The 24,130-nt window shown below is 40.2% G+C and overlaps 1 protein-coding gene across 1 annotated transcript in view; it reads right to left on the bottom strand.

The window, feature by feature from the left end:
• The window catches only part of LOC145979948 (orexin receptor type 2-like), a 548,473-nt gene that overhangs the window by 339,939 nt on the left and 184,404 nt on the right, over positions 1 to 24,130 (bottom strand). Inside the window, exon 3 of the mRNA XM_083112891.1 lies at positions 13,062 to 13,316. Within this exon, the coding sequence (XP_082969017.1) occupies positions 13,062 to 13,316 (255 nt within the window). The remainder of the gene's footprint in view (positions 1 to 13,061; positions 13,317 to 24,130) is intronic.

The raw sequence follows: 24,130 nt of genomic DNA, 5'->3' as shown, positions 1-24,130 counted from the left end.
GCAGAGCGTCCCTTTGAAAATGTTATGGGTTTTATGAAAAGTTCACTCTTTTTTGAAAATTTAAAATCGCCATATCTCCGTTTCTAATTGAGCTAGGAGGATGGTTGATAGCTCGTTGGACTCAGAATAAAGTCCTCTTTCCGATTCTACAATACAAAATGAGGTTCCCATTTAAAATTTCACAGTTGCCATAGCCCCACCCTCCAGGGGGCGGGGGTGGGGAATCAAGTGTGATATCATTGAATAGCTTTCTTTCACTTATTAAACACTTATTTTTTCGTTTTCCGATTCGATGTGTATTTCTCACGATATGTGTCAGTTCCGGGACTTTTGGACCAGCCGGTATCTAAAGATGTTCTTGAGCGGTGTCTTTTCGCTGCACTTTCTGGTCTGCCGTTAAAAAACGTGGGTCCTAGAGGCAACAAATTTTTCGATAGCCTAACCTTGCAATCATTTTCTAGAATGCACTGTGTCCTATCTCAAGTATTTCTGCAATTATATCGTTGCGTTCCGTGGAGGTAGTGGACAACAGCTCTGAGGCTAATCTTCGATGCTAGTGTTTCCATCTTGAAAATGTTTTACCCGCTGTGAGGCTAATCTTCGATGCTAGTGTTTCCATCTTTAAAATGTTTTACCCATCTTCTAACATTACTAGCACGCATACATACATCTCCATATGCACGCTGCAGTCTATTTTGAATTTCAGCAGCAGTAATTCCCTCTTTAACAAGGAATTCAATCATAGCACGTTATCGAAACGAAACATCACTGTCAGCCATTTTGAAACAACTTCCTGCGCTCACGCGATCGAAGTTAATGCCCTGGACGCGTTCAGTAAAGTCTGTATTTTGCGATAATTTGCTTCGTTTGCGTGTATTGATGGATTCTGATTTTTGAATAATTGTTGCTCAATACTTTCAGAATGCCCCTCGTAGAAGTTAAGGTTGTGCAATAATTTCTGCACATCGCTAACACCAGACACTTCTTGTGACCAAGAATGTAATGGACAAGTGACAGTTGCAATATTTATCGAAAGCAAAAGTTTCTTATTTGCAAATCTATCATTACTCTTATTTCCGTTAACATAAAAACACAAAAATGATCTTCCTTAACACAAACATTATTTTTACTCGTTGCAATAGTTGGAAGAACTGTAATAATGTCTCTGGCGTCCAGTCTATTTTCGGTTGAATATTAAAGGCAGGAAAAAGGCATAGCTGTATATGAGAATAACAAGGATTAAATTACGGAACCGTACAACCAAAACAGAAACCCGTGGGACTGAAATAATAAGAAAAAAACACGGACACGCTATTCAATATGAGCTTCTGTGCGAGTCTTGCTTTATGCTCCATCCCGTTTCCTATGTGACAAAAAAAGTATCTCCTGAATGAAGGCTCGCTCATTGGACGCTGGGAACAGCCAACAGAGAATAATCTTGGGAAAAACCAAAACCTTCAGTGTGCTTCGCTGCCATAGAAACAGCTGAAACATTCCCCAAATCAAACCAATGGATGTCTACAGATCTTCGCTAATTATCGGTCTTTAATAACTTGAAGGAGGTCAGGTCGAGCGGAAACTTCTAACGTTTTTATGCCTTTCCAACTTTTTATTAACATCGTAACAAGCCGAGTAGAGTTGTTAGTTCGGTTGCCTTTAAAAGGCTATTTCCAGGTTTCATTGAACTACAGAAATAGGACGTTTCGATGTCCTAAATCTAAGTTTTGTGTTGCTTCCACTAAATCTGGAATTCTCTATCCAGTCCAGTAGAATCATCACCCTGTTGTCAGCGTGCGAAATAACTATGCTTTAAAGAGAGATGTATATATATATACAGGGTGTCTTCGGCGAACTTTCACAACCTTTAGAGGACACAAAGCAAACATCATTTCTAAGTAAAGTTGAGGTCTCGTTTCGACGCTACGAGCCTTCCAAAAACGGTAATTTCATCCTGTATGTATGCTACCGGACGGCACAGCTTCACTGTTTCCACTGACAGTAACATTTCTGTCAGAAATCGACTATTTTCTTTAGTACGTAAGGACACACCAATCAGTGTAAGACAGTGATATATGCGTCTTCGCGTAAACAACGATAGTCTACATTCTACACGTAGACTATTTTATACACGTAGATTACGTAATCTATGTAAATAACATGGCGAAAGGTAATAACTTAGCAAAGGGGGCCGTGGAATTACAAGAAAATTATACTGCGTATTAGTTACTGATGTGTGAAGAGACCTTTTCATACTCTTTCTTCCAAATTCGAACAATTTCTCACCTAGGAAGAAACCTAATATAGGAAATATTCTAGTGTTTTATGGGAGAAAGACCACTCTTGCCTCACGACTGCCATCTGTTGTTGTTTTTTGTATACTATTTATCTCCCATACTTGATGATAGAAGAGAAGAGAAATTTTGTTGTAAATTGGAATCTCTTCATTTCGTTAAGAACCAGTATAGTTGAAAATGTCATTTTCCTTTCATGAAACCCTTGAAAATTAATTTGAATGCACTTTATATTGTCTATGTAGTCTATGTAAACTACAACCCAATGTAATCTACGCGAAGATTACGTGTAGACAACGCATGTAGACGTAAACTTATAGTCTACGGCACATCACTGGGTATGAATGCCTCTACGCAAAACTTGCAGTCAGCGCAGCATCCACTTCAAACGTAATTGTAAAATGTTTTCAATTATTTCAATTACCGTCCTTACTTTGTGCATTTCGTGATTGAATTAACTGTGGTTATCTTTGTATTTTCTTTTCTGCTTTCGAAATATTAAAATAAATACACAATAAAATACAGTGGACTTTGTATTAATATATCGACTAATCTTCTATTGCTGATAAATTGGTCCATTTACTAATAGTAACATACAACTAAAATCTCATGATAATAATTTACGTTGCGCCACATCTACTTACCTTTTTTTTTTTAAAAAAAAAGATCTCCTAACTAACGTGATGTCATATCCCATCAAAGAGTACCCTAATCGACCAACCTGTATGTATCTACCTTGATTACGCGAATATCTGGCAACATGGCCCTCGGTTGCTACGACAAACTGTGCTACCATCTTTTATCGAAAAGTTACCACAAAATTGCCATTACTACAGCCTTAATACAAAAATATAAAACAGGGTATGAAATGTATGTATGGAACAGATTCAAGTCGTCGTGACCTTGACAGCGTGTATCCACAATCCCAAGTGAGAGGTATGGAGAAGGGTCGGTCCACTTGTGGTTGAAGGGGTGTGAGAAATAAAGGGTGCGTTCCGAAAGTCATAACGAAACGAACGAATAGAATGAAAATAACTAGGCTCGTGAACCTGGTGAAACCAGTTATTTTACAGACTTATGGGACGCTCTAGACGAAAGCGCAGGCTCAGCGCTTTGTTTATAAAAAATTTTCGCATGGCGTCCAGAGGAAGGAATTTCCTTCTGACAGAAATAAACTCTACTGTGGATACTGTTACTCATTTTAATCACATTGTAAGAATAGTTGAGGCACACTCATCTTGTGCATGTTGCTTCATATCGCTCTCTGTTAAAATTATAATACAATTCCCGAACTAGTACAGTTTGAAGCTATCATGCAGCAGAGGATTCTCACTGAACAAACCAGCCTTCTGGCCCGTGCACGAGACGCACGGAATGCAACTTTTGGGACAGCATAATGAACCTCACGAAACGCACGGATGCACTTATGGAACGGCAACTTGCCATAACTCGTTTAACGCGTTAAACTCGTGCGACTTTCGGAAAGGAGCAGAATGTAAAAGAAAAAATGAGAGCGGTCTGAGACACGGTCCGTAGTAGTTAAAAATAAATCGTCACACGAGTTACAATTTGTCAATAAAACTTTCTAAAGGAGGGGTTGGGGGCAAACAGGGCAAAACATCAATTTTGTGACCACGATAAGCAGCTTATCGTAAATTCTAAGTTGCGAATGCAATAACAGTTCGATATCTTTAAGGAGCGTTTCTGGTTTGGAGTTGTGTTCGAGTAATATCAGTCAACGGACTTAATGCTGGCTTAACCCTGTCGTAACAAAACGTAAGACAATATTGCCTAACAGGCGCGATTGATGTACCGAAGGGTTATTATTTATCATTATATCCTTATCGTTGTGATTAACCACTGGCGTACGAATAATTTTAATTCGGAGGGGGCTGGAATTGTAAGGGTTAATATTAGATAGCTGTGTTCTGGGGGTGTGGGAGGAATGCACAATACAATATTTCATAATTTCCTTATTACTTTCGTTTTTAGAGTTCTTCAGACACTAATTGAAGTTACCCGAATCCTTTACTGCTTTTATTTGAAAATTTTGATTTTTTCAAAATTTCTGATTAGCTGTATCAGACCCCATCAGCCCCCCTCTGAGTACGCCAGTGATTTTTAGTATTATTGAGAGTTCTTGGATTTAGAGTTCTTGGTTTTTTAAACATAAGTATAGATGTCACAACATACAATAGTGGTTTACATATATATTTAAAAGCTCCCTATTACAAAATATGTAATTGTGTCTTCTTTGACATTCTAACATTAATTAATTTTGTTTACACGCGCAAATTTTGGAATTGTTTATCACATATTCATACAAAATGACCTAACATGTTAGAGAATATTTAACAATCTGAATTACATCTGCATATATAAGAAATCCAACGAAGTTACTTTACGTAGAAAACGCAAATGTTTCAGAAAGTTACACGTGATAATCTCAGAAATACAGTTGGACAAAATGATGGTCGGTTATGAATCATTATACAAATTATGGCGGTTCAGTTTATCCGACACTGTTGACAACAATATCTGAGTAATTGAATCCGCTACACTGGCGTACGCAGGATTTTCTTTTCGGGGCGGGGAGGGCTAGAATTTTAAAGGTTAATAATTCATATCTGCTTTCTAGGGGCGCAGCATATACAATAATATATTTTGTATTTATACAACTTTTCACTATCGAAAATGGGAATCGAAGGTTATTTTAAGCCGATTTTGATTTACCACTATTTTTTTTCCGAGTTCTTCACTACTTTTATTTGAAAATGTTGATTTTCTCAAAATCACGGAGGGGGCTGTAGCGTACGCTCTGCTTACGCCACTGTGATTAACCTCGAAATACAAAGAAGTGACGACGTTCAATATCTACTTTGAGAAATCACATGTCTATTGTCTTTTAAGGTTAGTCTCAAAGAAGAATTCGATATGAATGAAATAAAAGAACAAACACCAAGAAACATTCAAGATTTCCTCTGGATTAGAATTTCAGGGTTTGTAACGTGTTATGCTAACCACTACACTACGATGGTTGGCATTAGTATCATGATCTCACTGTTACTTTATAATTCAGGAAGCAACAATACCACCACTATTTCGCGCCAAACACACAATGACGTGAAAAGAGCGCGAAAATTCCTTTGTCTCTTATTCAAATGGCTCCAATCAACAACCAACAGCTGTCGACAAAACAGGTGTTAAACCGATTGTGCGTTTCCTAGCGCTATCGGACGTGGCACGCTACAAATCTGATTGATTGGACAAATCGACACTTATCAATCATTGAGTTATTGCTCGTGAACCGCCCAAAGTGTTGCCAGCGAGACGGGAAATCCCCTAGGCGCAAAACATTTGTGTACATTTCATCAGCGTAAGCCGAAAATCCCCGGATTTGCGGACTCGCTACCAATCGATGAACGTCTGCCCTTTTCTTGCGAACAAGTGTAATTGGAACCGGCAGCTTATCTGCTTCGGTAGGCACGGTCAAGTAGACAAAGACTATCGAAGGATGATTTTCACTAGGCTGGCCTCTGCGTATATGCGATATACTCGCTTTGGATTAGAGGATTGGGAATGAGCTGCTGAAAACACGTTGGACGAGTCCAGTAGCAAGATAGGGGTGACCGTTTTGAAGTGGAACGCAGGCGGAGAAGCATATCTAGTTGGAATTGTATTTGATCCACTCAGAAAGAGTTCACGTTGTAACAGCTACCACAATTCTCAAATAAGAAAGCGAGGAACAATACACAATCGAACGCACATAAACTGTCTCCAATGGTATCAAACCCCATAGTACACCATACACCAAAATATAATAAAAAGGTAAGCTAATTAAGCTAGAGGGCTCATACCCCACATATGAAGGTTTAAATTAATCCTTCCCTTTTTAATGCTCACAACCCCCTCCCAAAATAATATTCATATTGACCCTCACAATAGGAACCCTCCTTTCTATTTCCTCCACCTCATGATATGGAGCCTGGATAGGCTTAGAAATTAATTTAATACCATTTATGCCATTAATTTCTGAACCAAATAATCAACGAAATACAGAAGCATTACTCCCCCGTTTGTATTTGGATTCGTCCACTCGAGCTAGTCTCGTCTACTGTGGTCGAACAGTACTGATTACTTGAGTCTCTGTCAAGTTCACGAAGATTTTGGAATCTTGTTTCGCACCCTTCTTTAAAGAACTCCTCTTGCTTTCCAAGTTAGAGGAAAGGTTGTATCTGCATAATATGTAGTGTGTTTTATATTCTATTGAGAAATCGATGATCAAAGCTTGTAAGTCATTTCGTCATTGTTTTGCATTCATACCCCACAAAGAAATCATTTTATAAAGGTGTAGCTTTAGGCCTACACTATATAAGCCTGTTTCTAGGAAAGGATATGTTGATTGTTTACTGTGTGGTACACTATACAAAGCCGGAGACGAGTGGCGTACTTTCTTGTTCAGTTATGCTTATTAGTTCCCTAAAAGGGCTTACAATACAGGGTGACACAGAAAAACGGGAACTTTTGAAAAACCCACCAGACACCAGAGAAATCAGATAAAAAAACATATATTGACAGAAATTGAACTGTTGCAACTTGCCATTTAAGATACAGTAATCCACAGTATCACTTTTTGAAAATTATGTCCTTGAGATGGAGTCCCTCTGCATTCTTGCAATCTGCCATTGAGGTCCCTCATTGATCGCTGCAACGTGTCAGATGGGTTGGCACGAATTTCGTCTTTAATTCGTTGCTTCAATTCATCCCTTGTTCTTGGCCGAGACGTGTACACCTGACTCTTAAGGTGGCCCCACAAGAAGAAATCACATACGTACAAATCCTGGGATCTTGGTGGCCAGGGAATGTCCCCAAATCGAGACATAACATTTTTATGGCGAATGCACGATGTTGACCGTTCCACTGATCCATGATTTCTAAATGGCAAGGTTGCCTGTTGCTCAAGATGCCGTTATGCAGTGCTGCCAACTACGCAGTGTTGCCAGCTACGCTTTTCAAAATTTCTAGTTTTTCTGTCCTCTCGATTCTACCTCATATAATAAATTTAAATTATGAAAAATAAACAATAAGTGTTCAATAAATTTCCTCTTGCGTTATGTAGAGTCCAACACGGAAGCGAAGAATTAAATATTTTAAGAGTTCTTCCGGTTTACTGTGCGAAATGTGATTGTTTGATTTGATGTGGATCGTCATTCTTCCTCATTCTCACCTAAATATCATCTTATGTCATTGTAGTTCGTTTATAGTTCCTATTTTGGTTAGTTTTATGTTTTCATCCCAGGGTGACATTCATAGAAGGTATCACGTAGTATATCCGGTAAACACATGCTTGTCCTCAGCTTTTAACTGACGCCGTAGCGCGCTCTACTAACCACTAGGCCACGGAGGTCATACGAGAAGGTCTAATCGTAGGATGAGAGCGTAGTGGTTGATACTTTCTATATAGTTTAAATAACATATTACATATAATATACAAATAAAACAGATCCAATTCTAGAGTGATATATTTATAGTCTCAAATACAATTTATAGCTTTTATCTCATATATATAGAATTAAATTTTGTATACATGTAAATGGATTCAAATTTGAACTTTTGCTTTGTATTGATTATTGCTGTTTCTTATTTAAATAGGGAATTTGTATAATTTCTGTATTATACTCAAGCTTTTATAGTTTGTTACTTGTTTATTTTTTGTATCTTCTGTCCATTAGTTTTCTCCTCTGTTCAAAATTTGTAATATAGGTATGTAATTTTTTGTATTTGTGTAACTTTTGTATTTGTATAACTTTTTGTATTCGTATTATCTAAGGTTTTGTGTAATAATTACTATGTGTTTGTATCATGTAATATGTATTTATGTAAATGATATCGTATATAGGAAATTGTAGATAAAAGCTATAAATTGTATTATATGGGTGTGAAACTTGGTCCCTTACATTGAAAGAGGAACACAAATTGAGACTATTTGAAATTATGATCCTTAGGAAAATATTTGGACCTAAAAGGGATGAGGAGACAGGTGAGTGGAGAAGGTTACATAATTTAGAACTACATAATTTGTATTCATGTCCAGATATTATTAGAATAATTAAATCAAGAAGACTTAGGTGGGCAGGCCATGTGGCACGAATGGGAGAGGAAAGAGGAGTTTACAGGATTCTTGTTGCGAAACCTGATGGTAAGAGACCTGTAGGAAGGCCAAGACGAAGATGGAGGGACAACGTTGAGATGGACCTAAAGGAAATCGGTAGGGATGGAAAAGAGTATATAGATCTTGCTCAAGATACGGACAGATGGAAGGCCTGTGTTGCTGCAGCCATGAACTTTCGGGTTTACGAAGGCTAGAGAGTTAGTTAGTTAGTTATATAGGAAATTGTAATGCCTAATGTAATTGGAGCATTCGCTCTGTTATAGGCGACTGGTTAATAAATAAATAAATACAGACTTGATGTCAGTGTAAGCTTTAAAAGGACATATTTAATTTCTTGTTAAGGCCCTCTCCTCACCTTTTTGTCTGTTACGAGACTTGTCCCCTGAAGGGGTCAAATAGCCAAAGTGATGATGCGCAAAAAAAACACCTCTAACTCGTACTTGCTCCTTTTTGAAAGAGATTATCGGCGTACTGCATTCTAGTTTCAAGGCTAAAATCAAATCTCATAAAGCACATTCAATAACGAACGCTTTCATAGCTGTTAGTAACGGAACATGAAAGAAAAGGTCACCCAGTGAGTGACAAAGTGATTCCTCCGTTTGAACCCGCCTTGAATATCCAGTTCCTGGAATTCCCATCGCTTTGAAACTATTGCCTCCCGTTCGAAATAGAAGAGCCATTTACGCCTTCTATGCTCCCCGAAGAGCAATTACCTGCATTTTATTTCGTGGCTCTACCGGCTTAATGGAACGTAATCACCTTTCAACTCCAAGAGTTTTTTTTTATTTTTTTACCCCCTTTCGGAAGGTAAGCGAAAAACCTCATTGCCTTAACTTTCGGAGGTAATAAAGTAACATTTTCTGGATGAATAGCTCAGGTCATTAGGAGTAAAGTGTGTTCTTATCGACAGTCCCAAAACGTTCACCTTCTCTCAACCTTGAAACTACGGCAAAGTGTAGCTAACGACTGAGACATGTGTGCTGTCTAGCGTACCTTTCACACTGTATCCGGTCAGTGCTGTTTTTTCCCACTTTTGCATTAAACTGACTGGGCAATTTGAAGAAAGCTTTATTCGTCCTTCTGGCAACTTCGGTGCAAGTGCGCATGCGCCAAGCGGACGAGTCCAAGGAGAAAAACAGGGGAGGCGGATAGGTGAAACCATTTTACTCGAATTTCTGCTACGAATTCTACCGTGCAAGGTGAAGAAATCTTATAGCATTTTGATGCCATAGCATATTCCGCAGCATATTTCACAGTCAGATTCGGTCCTAATTGCCTTTGCATTTCGCGTAGCACAACCAATCAGAAGCGAGCTCTAGGTCACGAGTGCAGATGTAATGGCGGCCTAGTGAAATGTAAACAATATATCACTTCACAGTTTTAAGAGCCAATAACTATTCAACCAAGAGGAATAACGTTTTCTATAACAAGGTGTTAGGTACAAATCCATGGCACTGCTGAAATACATGATATACAGCGCATACAGTACACGTATTGGAGAATTAATTAGTTGTTTCAATAGTAAACACTGGACATGGATATAAATATCTCAATATGCAGATGAAATTGATGGTTACTTAATGTTACAAGAAAATGTGAAGAATATCAGTTTGTTTACACGATATTTCGTTAATTAAACATCAGGGGCGGCACCAGAAATTTTCTACCGGGTGGGCAGAAGCTGTATGTTGATAGATTAGGGTGGGCAGGTATAAATGTAAGGCCATATACAGGGTGACTGGTAATTAGATGTATTCCCTGAAAGGGGTTAAAGTAGAGACAATTTGCAATAAATTTGACCATATGATACCCCGTCCGAAAATTAGTAGTTTTCGAGATAATCGAGTTTTTATTGTTTTTTCTAAAAATGACAATTTTCCACATAAAAAGATGAATTGAGAAAAAACTGATAATTGTAGGGAACTTATTTAAGCGTTTTCGGATAGCTAACAAACAAGTGGTTCGTTTAAAAAAGTTTTTTCCAAATAACAATCACATGTAAGTACTGGGTGGGTCTAAACTTACAAGTGATGATAAAAAAATGCACTCTTAGTTTACTTGGCAACGTATTAATAACAAAAATGGTATGACACGAAGCGTACAAATTACTTAAATTACTTCCTTGAGTCATCAGCTATCCAACAAGGTACAAATGTTGCTAACATTTACATTTGTGTACAAGAAATAATACTTCATTCATCTTCATGTGTATGGAATCAATGAACAATACAATTAAAGAACATTACACGTCTTGCTCAAAGTGGGCACCTCCGTTACGAATGCAGGCACGCAGGTTTTTACGGGTCATTTGGTCTCTTAACTCGTGATGTGATGGTGGCCTTGACGTATATACAGGGTGCTCGGAAATTCCCCTTACAAACTTCTAGGGCAAGTAGAGGGGACTGAGTAGACAATATTTGGAATAGGAACCCATGTCCGGAAACGTACCGTTTCCATGCTACAACCATGACAATGTGTCGGATGTGCCTGTGTTGGTATGCAACCGGGTAGGCAGTATATGACGTCAGAAGATCACCTGATGGCACGTGACGTCTACAAATTGTTGCGTTTCACTGTCGACACATGTGTTGATCAATGAATACAGTAGTACGTTTCTCTTTTATTCCCTTGGCATTGTCACCAAATAAATTTGTGTGTATTATGGACTGAGTCACACGTCATTCACTTCTGTACTTTACGTAACACCTCATTTGACATGGTTGTAACAAATGATTACACTTTAGGTCATCAGGCGATCTTCTGACGTCATGTACTGCCTACCCGATTACATACCAACACAGGCACATCCGACACATTGTCATGGTTGTAGCACGGAAACTGTACATTTCCGGACATGGGTTCCTATTCCAAATATTGTCTACTCAGTCCCCTCTACTTGCCCTAGAAGTTTGTAAGGGGAATTTCCGAGCACCCTGTAGGTGTGTGTGTGTGTATATACAGGGTGACTGGTAATTAGATGTATTCTCTGAAAGAGGTTAAAGTAGAGACAATTTTCAATAAATTTGACCATATGATACCCCGTCCGAAAATTAGTAGTTTTCGAGATAATCGAGTTTCTATTGTTTTTTTCTAAGAATGACAATTTTCCACATAAAAGATGAATTGAGAAAAAAACTACTCATTGTATGGAACTTATTTCAGCGTTTTCAAATAAGTGATTCGTTAAAAAAAAAGTTTTTCCCAAATAACAGTCACATGTAAGTAACGGGTGGGTCTAAACTTACAAGTGATGATAAAAAATGCACTCTTAGTTTACTTGTCAACGTATTAATAACAAAAATGGTATGACACGAAGCGTACAAATTACTTAAATTACTTCCTTGTGACATCTACTATCCAACAAGGTACAAATGTTGCTAACATTCACATTTGTGTACAAGAAATAATACTTCATTCATCTTCATGTGAATGGAATCAATGAACAATACAATTAAAGAACATTACACGTCTTGCTCAAAGTGGGCACCTCCATTACGAATGCAGGCACACAGGTTTTTACGGACATTTGTTTTCTTAACTCGTACTCCAGTCTAAAAGTTCAGCGGAACCCCGATCCAGTGTGACCAATACCCTAATGACCATGTTGGATCCAGTTTCTAACGAACTTGTACACTGCCGTGTCAATGAGTTTGCATTTACTCTATCTAAGGTTTTTCTTGTATGTAGTACAGCAGACTTTCAAGGAACAACGTCTGGTAACACTGTCGCTGTAAGTACCACATATGGTCTTACTCATCGCACCAAACTTAAACACCTTGTTGGTTACCGCCGCATTTCGTCTTCTGACGTCAGGGTAAATGCTTTCGTTTTTAGGTTAAGTGTATACCCTGTCCCAGCTAACTGTAGAGCAGTGCCGCGCATATCGGCAGAGGAGGAGGAGGAGGGAAATCAAGCGGTGAAAGCGCAGTGTTGCCAACCGTACGGTTCAGACCTTAGTCCGTACGCTAAATGCACGGCTTGTCAAAATTTGCTGTTGCAGTTTTATCCCTAATATTTCCCTAAGAAATTCTTAAACCAATCGTACGGACCTGGAGACAAAAATACACTGCCATATGCGTTCGGTATTATCCTTTTCAAAAGTTTGCAACGCTGCATAGCGAAGGAGGAAATCGGGTAACTCCCGTCGCCCATTACACAATCCCGTTTCTCTGCCTGTTCATTGGTTCAGCCGTCTCGCGTCATTGCTTGCGCAGACTTGTTCTCGTTCGCCTGGTCTACAGTTAGCTGGTACGGAGTTTAGTGTATTTATGTTAAGAAATCTAACCTGACCACGAGAGCATTCCGTGCTTGCGTCAGAAGATTAAATACTGCGCTTGAGCAAGAAGATGTTTTAAGTTTGGTACTGGTCCTAACGTTTGACGTGGAGTATCTTGCTTGTTTGGCATAGGGGCATACGGTATGTTCTTCTCACAACGCAAAATTGCTGGATGGTGTTACAAGCCACAGAAGTTGTCAATCCTTATTTCGGGTGCACCCAGAATATCTGCGCTGGCGAAGGCTGAATTGGAAAAATTTGCTAAGCACATTTACAGCACTCAGTCGCGTAGCAAAGAGAGAAAAACAGGTATGGTACTCACAGCTGCTGCAAGTGTTGGAACCGCTCTGGTTGTTCGTGTGTCCGGGGATGTTGTGAGAGCTCCATAGTACGCGGACGATCTGGTAGTAGGCGACCGACATGAAGACCAGTGGTACCAGGTAGAGGAGCAGGGTGCGGATGACGTTGTAGACAGTGTCTACCCTCTCTGTCCAGTTGGGGACGCACTGGGTAAACAGGATAGTCTGCACGCGAAGGCTTCTTTGAAATGTCTCCAAGACCACTAGCTCTGGTATGCCTGTAAATAATAAAATTGTGAATTATTAGAATTATGAGTTCACCATGGGCAAAAATTAAGATATTGTGCAATTACAGTATATCCGATATCCCTGCGCATTATTATTAAAAACATAAATTAAGAGTATGAAAATAAAAGTAAAAACATTACAAAAATATTTGGACCTAAAAGGGATGAGGAGACAGGTGAGTGGAGAGGGTTACATAATTTAGAACTACATAATTTGTACTCGTGTCCAGATATTATTAGAATAATTAAATCAAGAAGACTTAGATGTGCAGGCCCTGTGGCACGAATGGGAGAGGAGAGAAGAGTTTACAGGATTCTTGTTGGATAGCCTGATGGTAAGAGACCTGTAGGAAGTCAAGACGAAGATGGACCTAAGGGAAATCGGTTAGGATGGAAAATATTGGATTTACCTTGCCCAGGCTAGGGACCGGTGGAAGGATTGTGTTGCTGCAGCCATAAACCTTCTGGTTTAAGAATGCAGAGAGTAACTGAGTAACCCTGTGGATTACAATGCGGCATAGGGGGCACAGACTTCTGTATTTTAGTGGAGATGATGTGATCTGTACAAAACGCTACACAATACCCCCTCCTCCTAAGGTTTCTTCAAGGAACCCGTTTCTTAGAGGCTGGGTAACTTCAAAGTCGCTTTATATGGCGATATTCTCGGAAAAATGCCCACCTTGTAGCAGGTGGAGATGTTGACATCTGCTGCCATTTGTTAGTATAGTTGTCGTCCTGATTCCAACCTCACTTTACTTCAAAGAAAGTTCCGAAAGATCAGTTTTCACTTTAACAATCACATGACAGGTCCACGTGGAGTCCAGTAAATCGTCCCCTGAAACCTTTCCCACCAATAGCGTCCGTCCAAGAAATAACAGAACTTGTCAAGTCCACGTGGAGTAAATCAGATGTTGCTAATTCAGTCTTTAGAGATTTTTAAACGCAAGATTGCGGTTGCGTTATCTTTGCTAGGTTGTGTTATTGTATTGTGCTACTTTTTATACAATATAAAGACCCTGGGAGGATAAGGTGGCAGTGAATGAACGGATGTCTAAACACTGCAGGCAAGAGTGACTACAGCGCTTTTCCGAATAACAGGTGGTGTCTCGAAATCTTTGGAGATGCACCGAAATATAAACCTCACTTCCACGTAATACATCCTGGGAGGGACAATAATTCTCCGCGGTAAACGACAAGGTCATTGACTATTCAATATAAAAGCTGTTTGCAGTACCATATGTCTTACGACCATAAAGGACAAATTATGCTATCCCATACGCTGATCAATGTATGTTCTTCCTGTAATTAAATATAATAAATTGACATGTACGAATTACAAAATAAACATAAAGGATACAGCACAGCATGTTATTATATTTTATTTTCTTCTTTATATTGCTTTTGTGAATTGTCAGTCTGTTCATATAGTGTTAATAACTTATAATAAATACTGCTAAAACACCAAATATTAGGGGTGTGTGGGACAGAATATTTTGGGTCGGGACAGGACATTTTTTAAATTCTGACATTCGAGACAGAAAGAATTCGCAATTTCCCGAAGCTCTGGAAATCTCGTCATTTTCACCTTCAGTGATTATTTTTGCATTTAAAGAATAAAATCTAACAATTTCCAATAAGTTCCAGACACTTACAATCCTAAAAACGTCGATAATGAACGAGTTTGTAGGATGACCATTCGGTATTTCCCGACACCCCTATTAAAAATTATAAACTTCGCAGTGGCGTCGCTTGCGGTTCGCATATGAGTGTTCACAATAATGTTTTTGTACTGAATTCAGATGTACTCCTCTCCCTTGTAACTCCATACATATTCGATTCGTATCAATCCCTAAGATTATAAGAATGATACGAATTGAAAAAGTGAGAACAGATTAATTTACTTTCAACAATTTCTCCCAAAAATCACGCTATATTTGAAGTAATACAAGAAGAACCTAGGGGAAATTGTTTCTCTCCCCATTAAAATCCTCCAGGTTTAGCGAATTGTCGCTAAAGTTTGCAACTATGTAGCACAGACCTTTTCGAGTACCCCTAGACCTGCCTTGCATATGCTGCACTCTGCTGCCGAATGTAAGAATTATTGCCACTTGCATCAGTGTTCGCACAGCGAAGTGAACATTTTCTGGGTATAGTGGCCAACAGCCCCTTAGCTGTCAGCTCTATGCAACACGCACAACAATTGTGTTCAACGCTCTCTGGGGAACACCGTGGGAGTCAGTGTTACCAACTATCTAAAAAAAGTTATCAGACGTGAAAGAAGTCGTTGTTGTTGTTGTTGACTTAAAATTTATGGGTGCGTCGGCACTTATGGCCATTTCGCACCCTTCTATGTATGTGGGAAAATATCCCTTATCTAAAATTCTGACTGAGAACTTAAAAAAGGGGTGTAAAGAGCCCCTTGGGAAAAACTAAAAGTGCAAGGTTGTAAAAAGACCTGCACGAGACAAACACAACACATTAAAAAGTCAGAATAAACTAAAAACCTCCTTACAGACGGTGGAAGAGACCAGCTCTTCGCAAAAAACTAAAAACATGTGATAAAATACTGCTGTCATCACCCAAGAGGGATGACAAACAGCCGGAAAGGTTAAAAGTCTGCCGGAGGTAAGCAAGATCGACACAATCAACGAGAATGTGTCGGATGCTTAAAATAACATTACAAGTACGACACAACGGAGGGTCCAGCCCTTGCAGTAGGTGACCATGCGTGAGACGGCTGTGTCCTATACGCAGGCGGGTAAGAATAACGTCTTCTCGCCGAGAGGGACGAGACGAGGAACGCCAAACACCTATGGTGGGCTTAACAGCGTGAAGCTTGTTCCCCGTTTCCACATCCCACTCGGTCTGCCAAGTGTCAAGAAGGCTAGAACGGAACACATTCTGCAGGTCGCTAGCTGGCAAAAGGTGGACGAGAACGTCGCCATCTGCATCAGCAGACTTGGCGGCAGCATCAGCTGCTTCGTTCCCCTGGATGCCCACGTGGCTAGGGACCCAACAGAAGTGTACATCCGTGCTGGCAGATAAGGACACAAGCCGTCTGAATATGCGTTGCGCTACTGGATGCCGGGAATACGGCGAATCCAGAGACTGCAACACGCTGGTCGAATCACAGCACACAAGGACCTTCTTCAGACCGTTGACATCTGCAAAATCCAGTGCCTTTAGAATAGCGTACAACTCTGCCGTATAGATGGAACAGGCAGGATGTAGTGAGTAACTGGAGCTTTGAGAGTCTAGGACGAAGGCGCAACCAACTGATTCGACTGTGTTTTACCCATCCGTGTAAAACACATTAAAATTGGGGTGCTTCGCACGAAGTTCTAAAAACCTTTGCTGGTATACAACCATTGGTGTCTGTGACTTTGGAAGGGCAGTCAGAGATAAATCAATAGAAGGTGCAGGAAACTCCCAGATAGGGAGGGGCGGAATGAGTGGATAGACGCCAGGAAGATCACTGTCAACACCAAGTGCTGACAGGATCTCGTCTGCACGAACACCAAATGGTCTTGTGGCACTAGGGCGGAGCCGATACCTTGCCAGCCTATTCACGTCACACCATCTCAGACGTGAATAGGCTGGCAAGGTATCGGCTCCGCCCTAGTGCCACAAGACCATTTGGTGTTCGTGCAGACGAGATCCTGTCAGCACTTGGTGTTGACAGTGATCTTCCTGGCGTCTATCCACTCATTCCGCCCCTCCCTATCTGGGAGTTTCCTGCACCTTCTATTGATTTATCTCTGACTGCCCTTCCAAAGTCAGAGACACCAATGGTTGTATACCAGCAAAGGTTTTTAGTTGTGAAAGAAGTCGTGTCAGAGTAAATTGTGTGTGTATATTCGTAAATCAAACATAGTATTTTTTCGAACAAATATACTACACATGTGTGTGTGTGCATTTAATATGTACATAATTTAAGACATATACATGAGTGTTCACGTGCTCATCAGCCGACACGCCTGAAATTTGGTAGAAAATATTTTAGGCACCGCAGTATTTAAATTGACCAATGCGAAAAGCACAATTCGCCGACGCGCGCCATCGTATAAGTGCTTTCACAGCTGACCCCTACTATCGGGAGTTACTGCTTCGCTTGTACCGCGAGGTACAAAGGGGACGCTGCCCGATTAGGTGAGTTCTTTTGTTCGTTCACCTTCCTTCCCTCTTCACCGAGCCAAGCGGGGCCATCCACGACCTGTAAAACCCAGTTTGACTCTACCGCGTTTGGTACAACATCCTGTCACGTTTCCCGCGCTTGCCGATCGTTGGACTATCTAGCAGACCCCACGCGGCGTTGCCTCTGTGGACAGACTGAACCCCGCTTTAGGGGAAACCAAGGCCTGGTTGCGCATAAGATACGCGGGAATGCACAAATTCAACACCACCTAATCAGCATCACGCCGCCGACTTGTCAATTTTTTTTTTTTTGGGGGGGGGGCTCTGATCACTGAAATAAATTAATGAATGACTCACTCCCTTCCTTTCTTAAGTTTTGGCCTCTGTGTTCGGAATCTCCTTAAAGCCCATGAATTCCTAAAAAATATCAATTTTTTATTTACAGTTCGAATGCAGAATATTAATTGTCTACGGATGGATATGTCACAAGTATCGTCAACCATAATATGAAAATATTCCCGACATTTAATATCTGCTACCACGGAGCGCAAAACAGATCTCCCTTATATACGTATCAATGATCTTGTTCTGAATGTCATGTGAGAGCCATTTGTAGCCCGAACGTTCCATCCACTCCCCCTAGTTCATGCACATCGTCTTTTGAAACTCCTTTTAGTAAAAATTTTAACAATACTCATAATTACATACTTAGTATATAGTAATAAGTCATGTTTTTTGCTGTCTCTGGTCATAGCCCCCCCCCCCCCCCAAAGATGATGGTTTAGCGTTTCAGCTCCCCAAACTTGATGGTCTAGAACATTTCAAATGTGTATTTAAAGTTAAGTTCATTTCGTGCAATTCAGAGTAAACGTTACAACAGAAGCAAAATAACACATTAGATCCTCTTAAGCAAAATTGAGGACTAAAAGTGGTAAACGTTGTAAGTGCCAAAAGCGAAAGTGTTGGGAAATCGCATCGTTCCGCACATCAGCCCGTAAGAACGTGCACACTAGTGACCTCTTTGCACGCCCTTTGAACTACTTAGAGGGCTACCAGCCACATTTCACGTTTACCACATTATAAAGCATGGCACAATTCACAGTTTAACGTGGAAAACGGTGTTTGAATTATTGTGGTACTTACAGCGTTTACCAATTTCAGTCTTCAATTATTTGGGGGGCTCTGCCCTCACATCGTTAACATTGGGGGAGGGCTCGAGCTCCCCCCCCAAGCCCCATGGATACGGCGCCTATGCCACGCATAGAAAGCAAGCTTCTTGCAGACACAAACACGTGGGAGTTAGACCCAACGTGACAACAGCGCCTGTGTAAGCGCCCCTTCTTCTGGCTTCCATTCGCTCCACGCTGCTCAGCAGACGATTTTTTCCTCGCCTCTCATTGGCACCGAAACTGTGGAGCGATTGCTAGCGCTGGAAACCTGGCAGGTTGTAACGGTATAACGTTCTACTGCTACATCCCCCAATGACATCCCCCGTACCTCGTTGACACCCTTGTCATGCAACAATATGTATATTACATACTAGCAATATTGTCTGTCGTTATAACAAATATGACACAATCAGTTAATAACCAATTTCAAAATTTAAATATGGATTTCAAAATTCAACGATTCGGAAGGATTATTCAATATAATGTGTGATTGGTGCACTGAGTTTAGAGAATTTTCTTTTTTTTAAAAAAAAATCACTACAGACAGTTTGGACGAAACTCGAGGCACTCTGTTCTAGTTTTAAATATCGACCTTTCCAGCTCGACGAAGAGAAATATCACAATAAAAAATATATCCACAAAATACCGTGTCTTGATCCATAAAAATATGCAACTAAATGTAGCTTCACATACCCGTACTATCAATTAATTAAGTACTCCATCTAAATGTAGAAAAAAATAGATCGGGTCTACACCTTTGTGTATCTGACTGTCATGCGATGCGTATATTAGACATTCGCTTACGTACATATTGCTTAATAACCTGGCGATGCATCATAGGGGAAAATTTCATAGTAACACAACAGTTGCGTGAAAGAAGTGGTTCATCAAGAATTCCATGACTCGAAGGCAGGGCATCAAAGTTGCTGAAACTTACATTTAAACAAAATCGCCACGATAGCCTTAATCTTGAAAAAAAAACCTTCAACAATCAGTTTACGTTGACTCAATCTTGTCTCAGCCAGACGTCCTTCGAAATCCTCAATGGTAATGGTCAATGTAGGAAGGTTCCTCAGCTTCAGTAGTCCCTCGTGACCTACGAAAGATCTTCTGTCATTTGGCCATCAGCAACTGTCAGGATTTGAAGTTCCGCATCGCAAACTCGGGCAAGAAAGACGACCAATTCGACAACTACGAGATTCTGGTAAACTGGATTTGACTTCGCCTGAAGGAAACTTTACGTTATGGCCGATGAAAGCATTTTACTGGGATTTTTTGTCTGACGTCTCTTAAGGTCATCGCGCACTGAAACGCGGTGAAACACGGAAAAATCCTGCATCAGAACTTCTGTCGTCTGCTTCTATTGAAATCAAATGGTGTAAGGCTTACTACAGGGAAACGTGCGGAACCGATGCACGAAATTTCCGGTTAGAAGTCTACAGGTTATCTTAAGGGCTATGGCCCATTGGGACACCGGAAGCGAAAGTCGTACTACATGTTAACATTCCAATGGGTCGCCAGAACAACTGCGAAAGGGATTAAGCGCGAAAGTTCAATTTTCGCTGTTAATCCGTCTTGCGTTTATTCTTTCGCGATTATTCCGTTCGCGCTTAACCCTTTCGCTCTGATTCCATTGTTCTTGTTCCGTTCGCGCTTAATCTTTTCGCTCTGATTCCATTGTTCTTGTTCCGTTCGCGCTTAATCTTTTCGCTCTGATTCCATTGTCCTTGTTCCGTTCGTGCTTAATCTTTTCGCTCTTATTCCATTGTCCTTGTTCCGTTCGCGCTTAATCTTTTCGCTCTTATTCCATTGTTCTTGTTCCGTTCGCGCTTAAGTCCGTTCTGCTGTAATTCCTATCGCGATTAATCTGTTTCGCGGTTGATCCTCTCGATCTTATTGCGGTGTTCAAGTTTGGTTTCGCGCTTATTTCGTCACTTATTCCTTTCGCGTTTAACCCTATGTTATATCTCGCAGTTGTGCCCTTTCACGCTTAGTCCGGTTCACGCTTATTCCATCACCCCATTTCAATGGAGCTTCAACACTTACACATGTTCTGGATAATCAATAAGTTAACGACTTGTTTCCTTCACTATTGAAGACACTAATGGCTGCTCATCCTTGTCCTTCTCACCATGGCTTCGACCCAGGTTTAGCGATGAGTACAAGCTTGTCCCGAAAGCACCGCTATTATTTTTTTATTTACATTTTACTTGGGATTACCGCTAAGCAGTTTTTCCCATAACTATATATGTACTTTACATAAACTTACATTTTTTAGTACATTATTATTAAAAGATGCTATGAACAATTTTTTTCTATTAAATACTTAAGCCACATTTTCTAAAAAAAGATAACAATATATATCCCACTGTAAGGTTAGGTTCACAAATCAAAGATTCCAAACAATGAGGAAAAGGAATTTCACAGTTTATAAGAGTTTTATAGAATCTCTCTCTTTCTTGTGCGTATCTATTACACTCAAATAGGATATGGTGTATATCTTCCTTGTTGCCACATGTACAGTTTGGGTTTTGTAGAATCCGGATCTTTTGTAAATGACTTTTAGTAGTTGTATGTCCTGACCTAATACGATTTAGTAATACTATCACATTCCGTGAACCTTGAACTTTTGTAAACCAAGGCCTCATTCTATTGAAATTAGCTATCCTCTGATAAAAGCTGCCTGCATTTTGAAATTCACCTTGAAAGCACCGCTAGAGGTCTCCACTAGATAGTCTGCTCTTTTCTTTTAATGGCTTACACCGCATGTACTGCAGTTTCCGGCCAAAGTTACTGTTGTTATTGTGATGCCCTCTCTTCCTTTCACTGTATTTCATTGGACACTGGGTGAGAGCTGTGCTATGATTTGGCGATGCACTAAGTTCAATTCTCGCGTATCCTTCCTCGTTTGTACCGCACTTCTTTGATGAGAAACTTCGTATTTTTCACTAATACTGTATGACACACTGTGTGTAGCTACACTGTTGATCGATATTTGTTCAAAATGCAACGGTTTAGGTTACTTGTAAAGATGACGTAGTACGAAGCAGATGAAGTACATGACACAAATGCAATGAAACACATGACCTATTTGTAATTTAGAACCCGAAAATTTAAGGGTTACATTGTAGTCTCTCAATCTAGACACCGAGATGGAATAGTAACAATGAACTCAGGCGGGCCCAGCACTTTTTGAATTATGAATAGGAAAATCGTTTGAATGAACTATATTGCCCTATAATCTTCAAGAAAATAAAGTCTAAAAGGAGGATTCCAGCCAGTCAAACACCCTCACAGTGCGTTCAAAATGTCTGAACTAGAGTACTTTCGCTCGCTCGTACTCTTCGAGTCTTCCACCCTCGAGCGGGCTGCTACCTCTATTTGTGTAAAGGTACATAAATCTTAATATTAAACCACGGCTAATATATCTTCAGGATAGGGTTCTTTTTTGAAAACGAAACCAGACAGGATGCCTTCCAATGGAGACGTTTTACCGATTATATTATCTCAACAAGGATACATGGATTTATATATTTACATAATGAGATACGTATTTCTCTGATTCATATTTACATTCAATTTATATGCTTCATGAATTTATTTCTTCTTTCTATTGTGTATAATCTTCTTTCGTATATGCTTTCTTCTGGACTTCCTTCTCTGTGGGTAATCTGGATCTGGACTTCCTTCTGGACTCTTACGTATTCCCTGGAACGTGGATCCTTTATTCCAATTCATCTGGTATTTTCATATTTAGGTTTCCTCTCTTCACTAAGTTCTAATTTCACAAGCTGGTATAATACATCACTTTTTCTTCATTCACAATTCTTAAAGGGTTACGATTTCGAGGATGAGGGTTGATATCTACGCCGCCTATTTCTGCTCTTCGACGACTGAGGAATTCTTTTATCCTTTTTCCGGCTCTTTTCCCTTGTGTTTTGGGCATAATCTTACTCTCCTCCCTTGTGGCAACAACTGGAACGCGCCAACTCTAAATAAGTACAACAAAGTGTATACTTGGTGCTATAGCCTGACAAGTTAAGTCCCGATATGAGCAGATCGCTGCGGAGCACTTCCTATTACGTCATCCTCCCCACCACTCTTCTACGTACTGGTCTGGCCTTGAGACTACGAGTGGTGCCAACTCAGCAAAATGAAGCTAAAACAAATATGACAAACGATTTTTACTGTGTAGATTGTCGGTGCCGGCTCATATCAGTTTATCAGTGGTTCATATGATTTAATCCGGTCTTTGAAAATGCGTGCGGTGCGCGGATCGTAAACTGTAGTATTACGCATGCGCGTTAACGTTTATAAGGAAGAGAAACTACTGGGTGAATGACTTCATTTCCTGAATGCGACATCGAGCAGTGGCCTGTTGTTTTTTTAAAGCCGAGTGGGTGGGGGTTATTTTGTTTATCGTACAATCACTACGAGAAGGTAATCTGATAACACGCTTGCCTGTGTTCTTCTATAAAGCACTGAAATGTTCTTGCTCTTTACTCTTGGCTGCATATTTCTGAAATGCAAAAATCAAATCATGCCGGGTTCAACGAAATCCACAATCTGATCTGGAAAGCCCCTTAGAGGACAATGTTGCAACATATTTGCGAAATCAGAAGGAGTTACACAAACTTACGTATAATGTTGTCGAGTCCACAAGCCCCGCCACGGGAGTATCTAAATGGATGGTGTCTCAAGTTTTAAAAGTATTGGATTGGATTGATTTGTTTTTTAAAGTCCACTTTATACACAGTAAGGCTAATCGGGACTGAACCTACAGTTTAAAGTGGGATCCGAACCACTATGTGCCTCCACCGGGAATCGAACCTGGGATCCCTTGATTACAAGGCGACGACGCTACCACTGCGCCATCGGGGAATTCAAGTTTTAAAAGAAGGAAAAGAGTCGATGGCGAAAGGTGTGCTGAAGTTCTGTCCTCCGACAGGTAGAAAACAGCCCAGGAAAACGCGAATACAAATTTAGTTGAAAATCCTCAGACCATTCCGCTCCCTACAGGTTGCAACACTGCGAACCAACGTCGCTTCGGAGAATGGAGTGGGGAAATGTGGTGTGAGGTGCGCAACAGCTATTTGAAGCGTCTTGTTTTTAAACTTGTCAAGTCATAAAGGACTGAAACGCGCAACCAAAGGTAATGTGGTTCGCGACTGGAACACGCCGCCAGCAAGGGGATGGTAAATGAAGCTAACAGATTGGAGATGTCAAAAGACAGGAATTTGGATCAGTGTTTTCACTTCTTTAGTTTTCCAGTATATTTACATATGAGCACCAATTTAATTTATTAATGGATTCTATTGTTGTTCATCTTATGAAATTACTTTGCGCTTATTTACACTGCCATTCGCGTAACTCGTGTTAATCTTCAATCTTGCACACCTTGTGCTGCCATCTCTATTCCACCTCGGCAAACCGTTTGCATGCATTGGTCCCATTGGGTACGAAACACTGCTATGCTCAAGAGTATAAAAAGTTATATCATTT

This window comes from Lepisma saccharinum, chromosome 27, assembly GCF_977018435.1.
Source record: "Lepisma saccharinum chromosome 27, izLepSacc3.1, whole genome shotgun sequence".
In the NCBI taxonomy this organism is placed as follows: Eukaryota; Metazoa; Arthropoda; class Insecta; order Zygentoma; family Lepismatidae; genus Lepisma; species Lepisma saccharinum.
The sequence above is the reverse complement of the archived record's forward strand: the minus strand, read 5'-3'. Positions and strand labels throughout refer to the sequence as shown.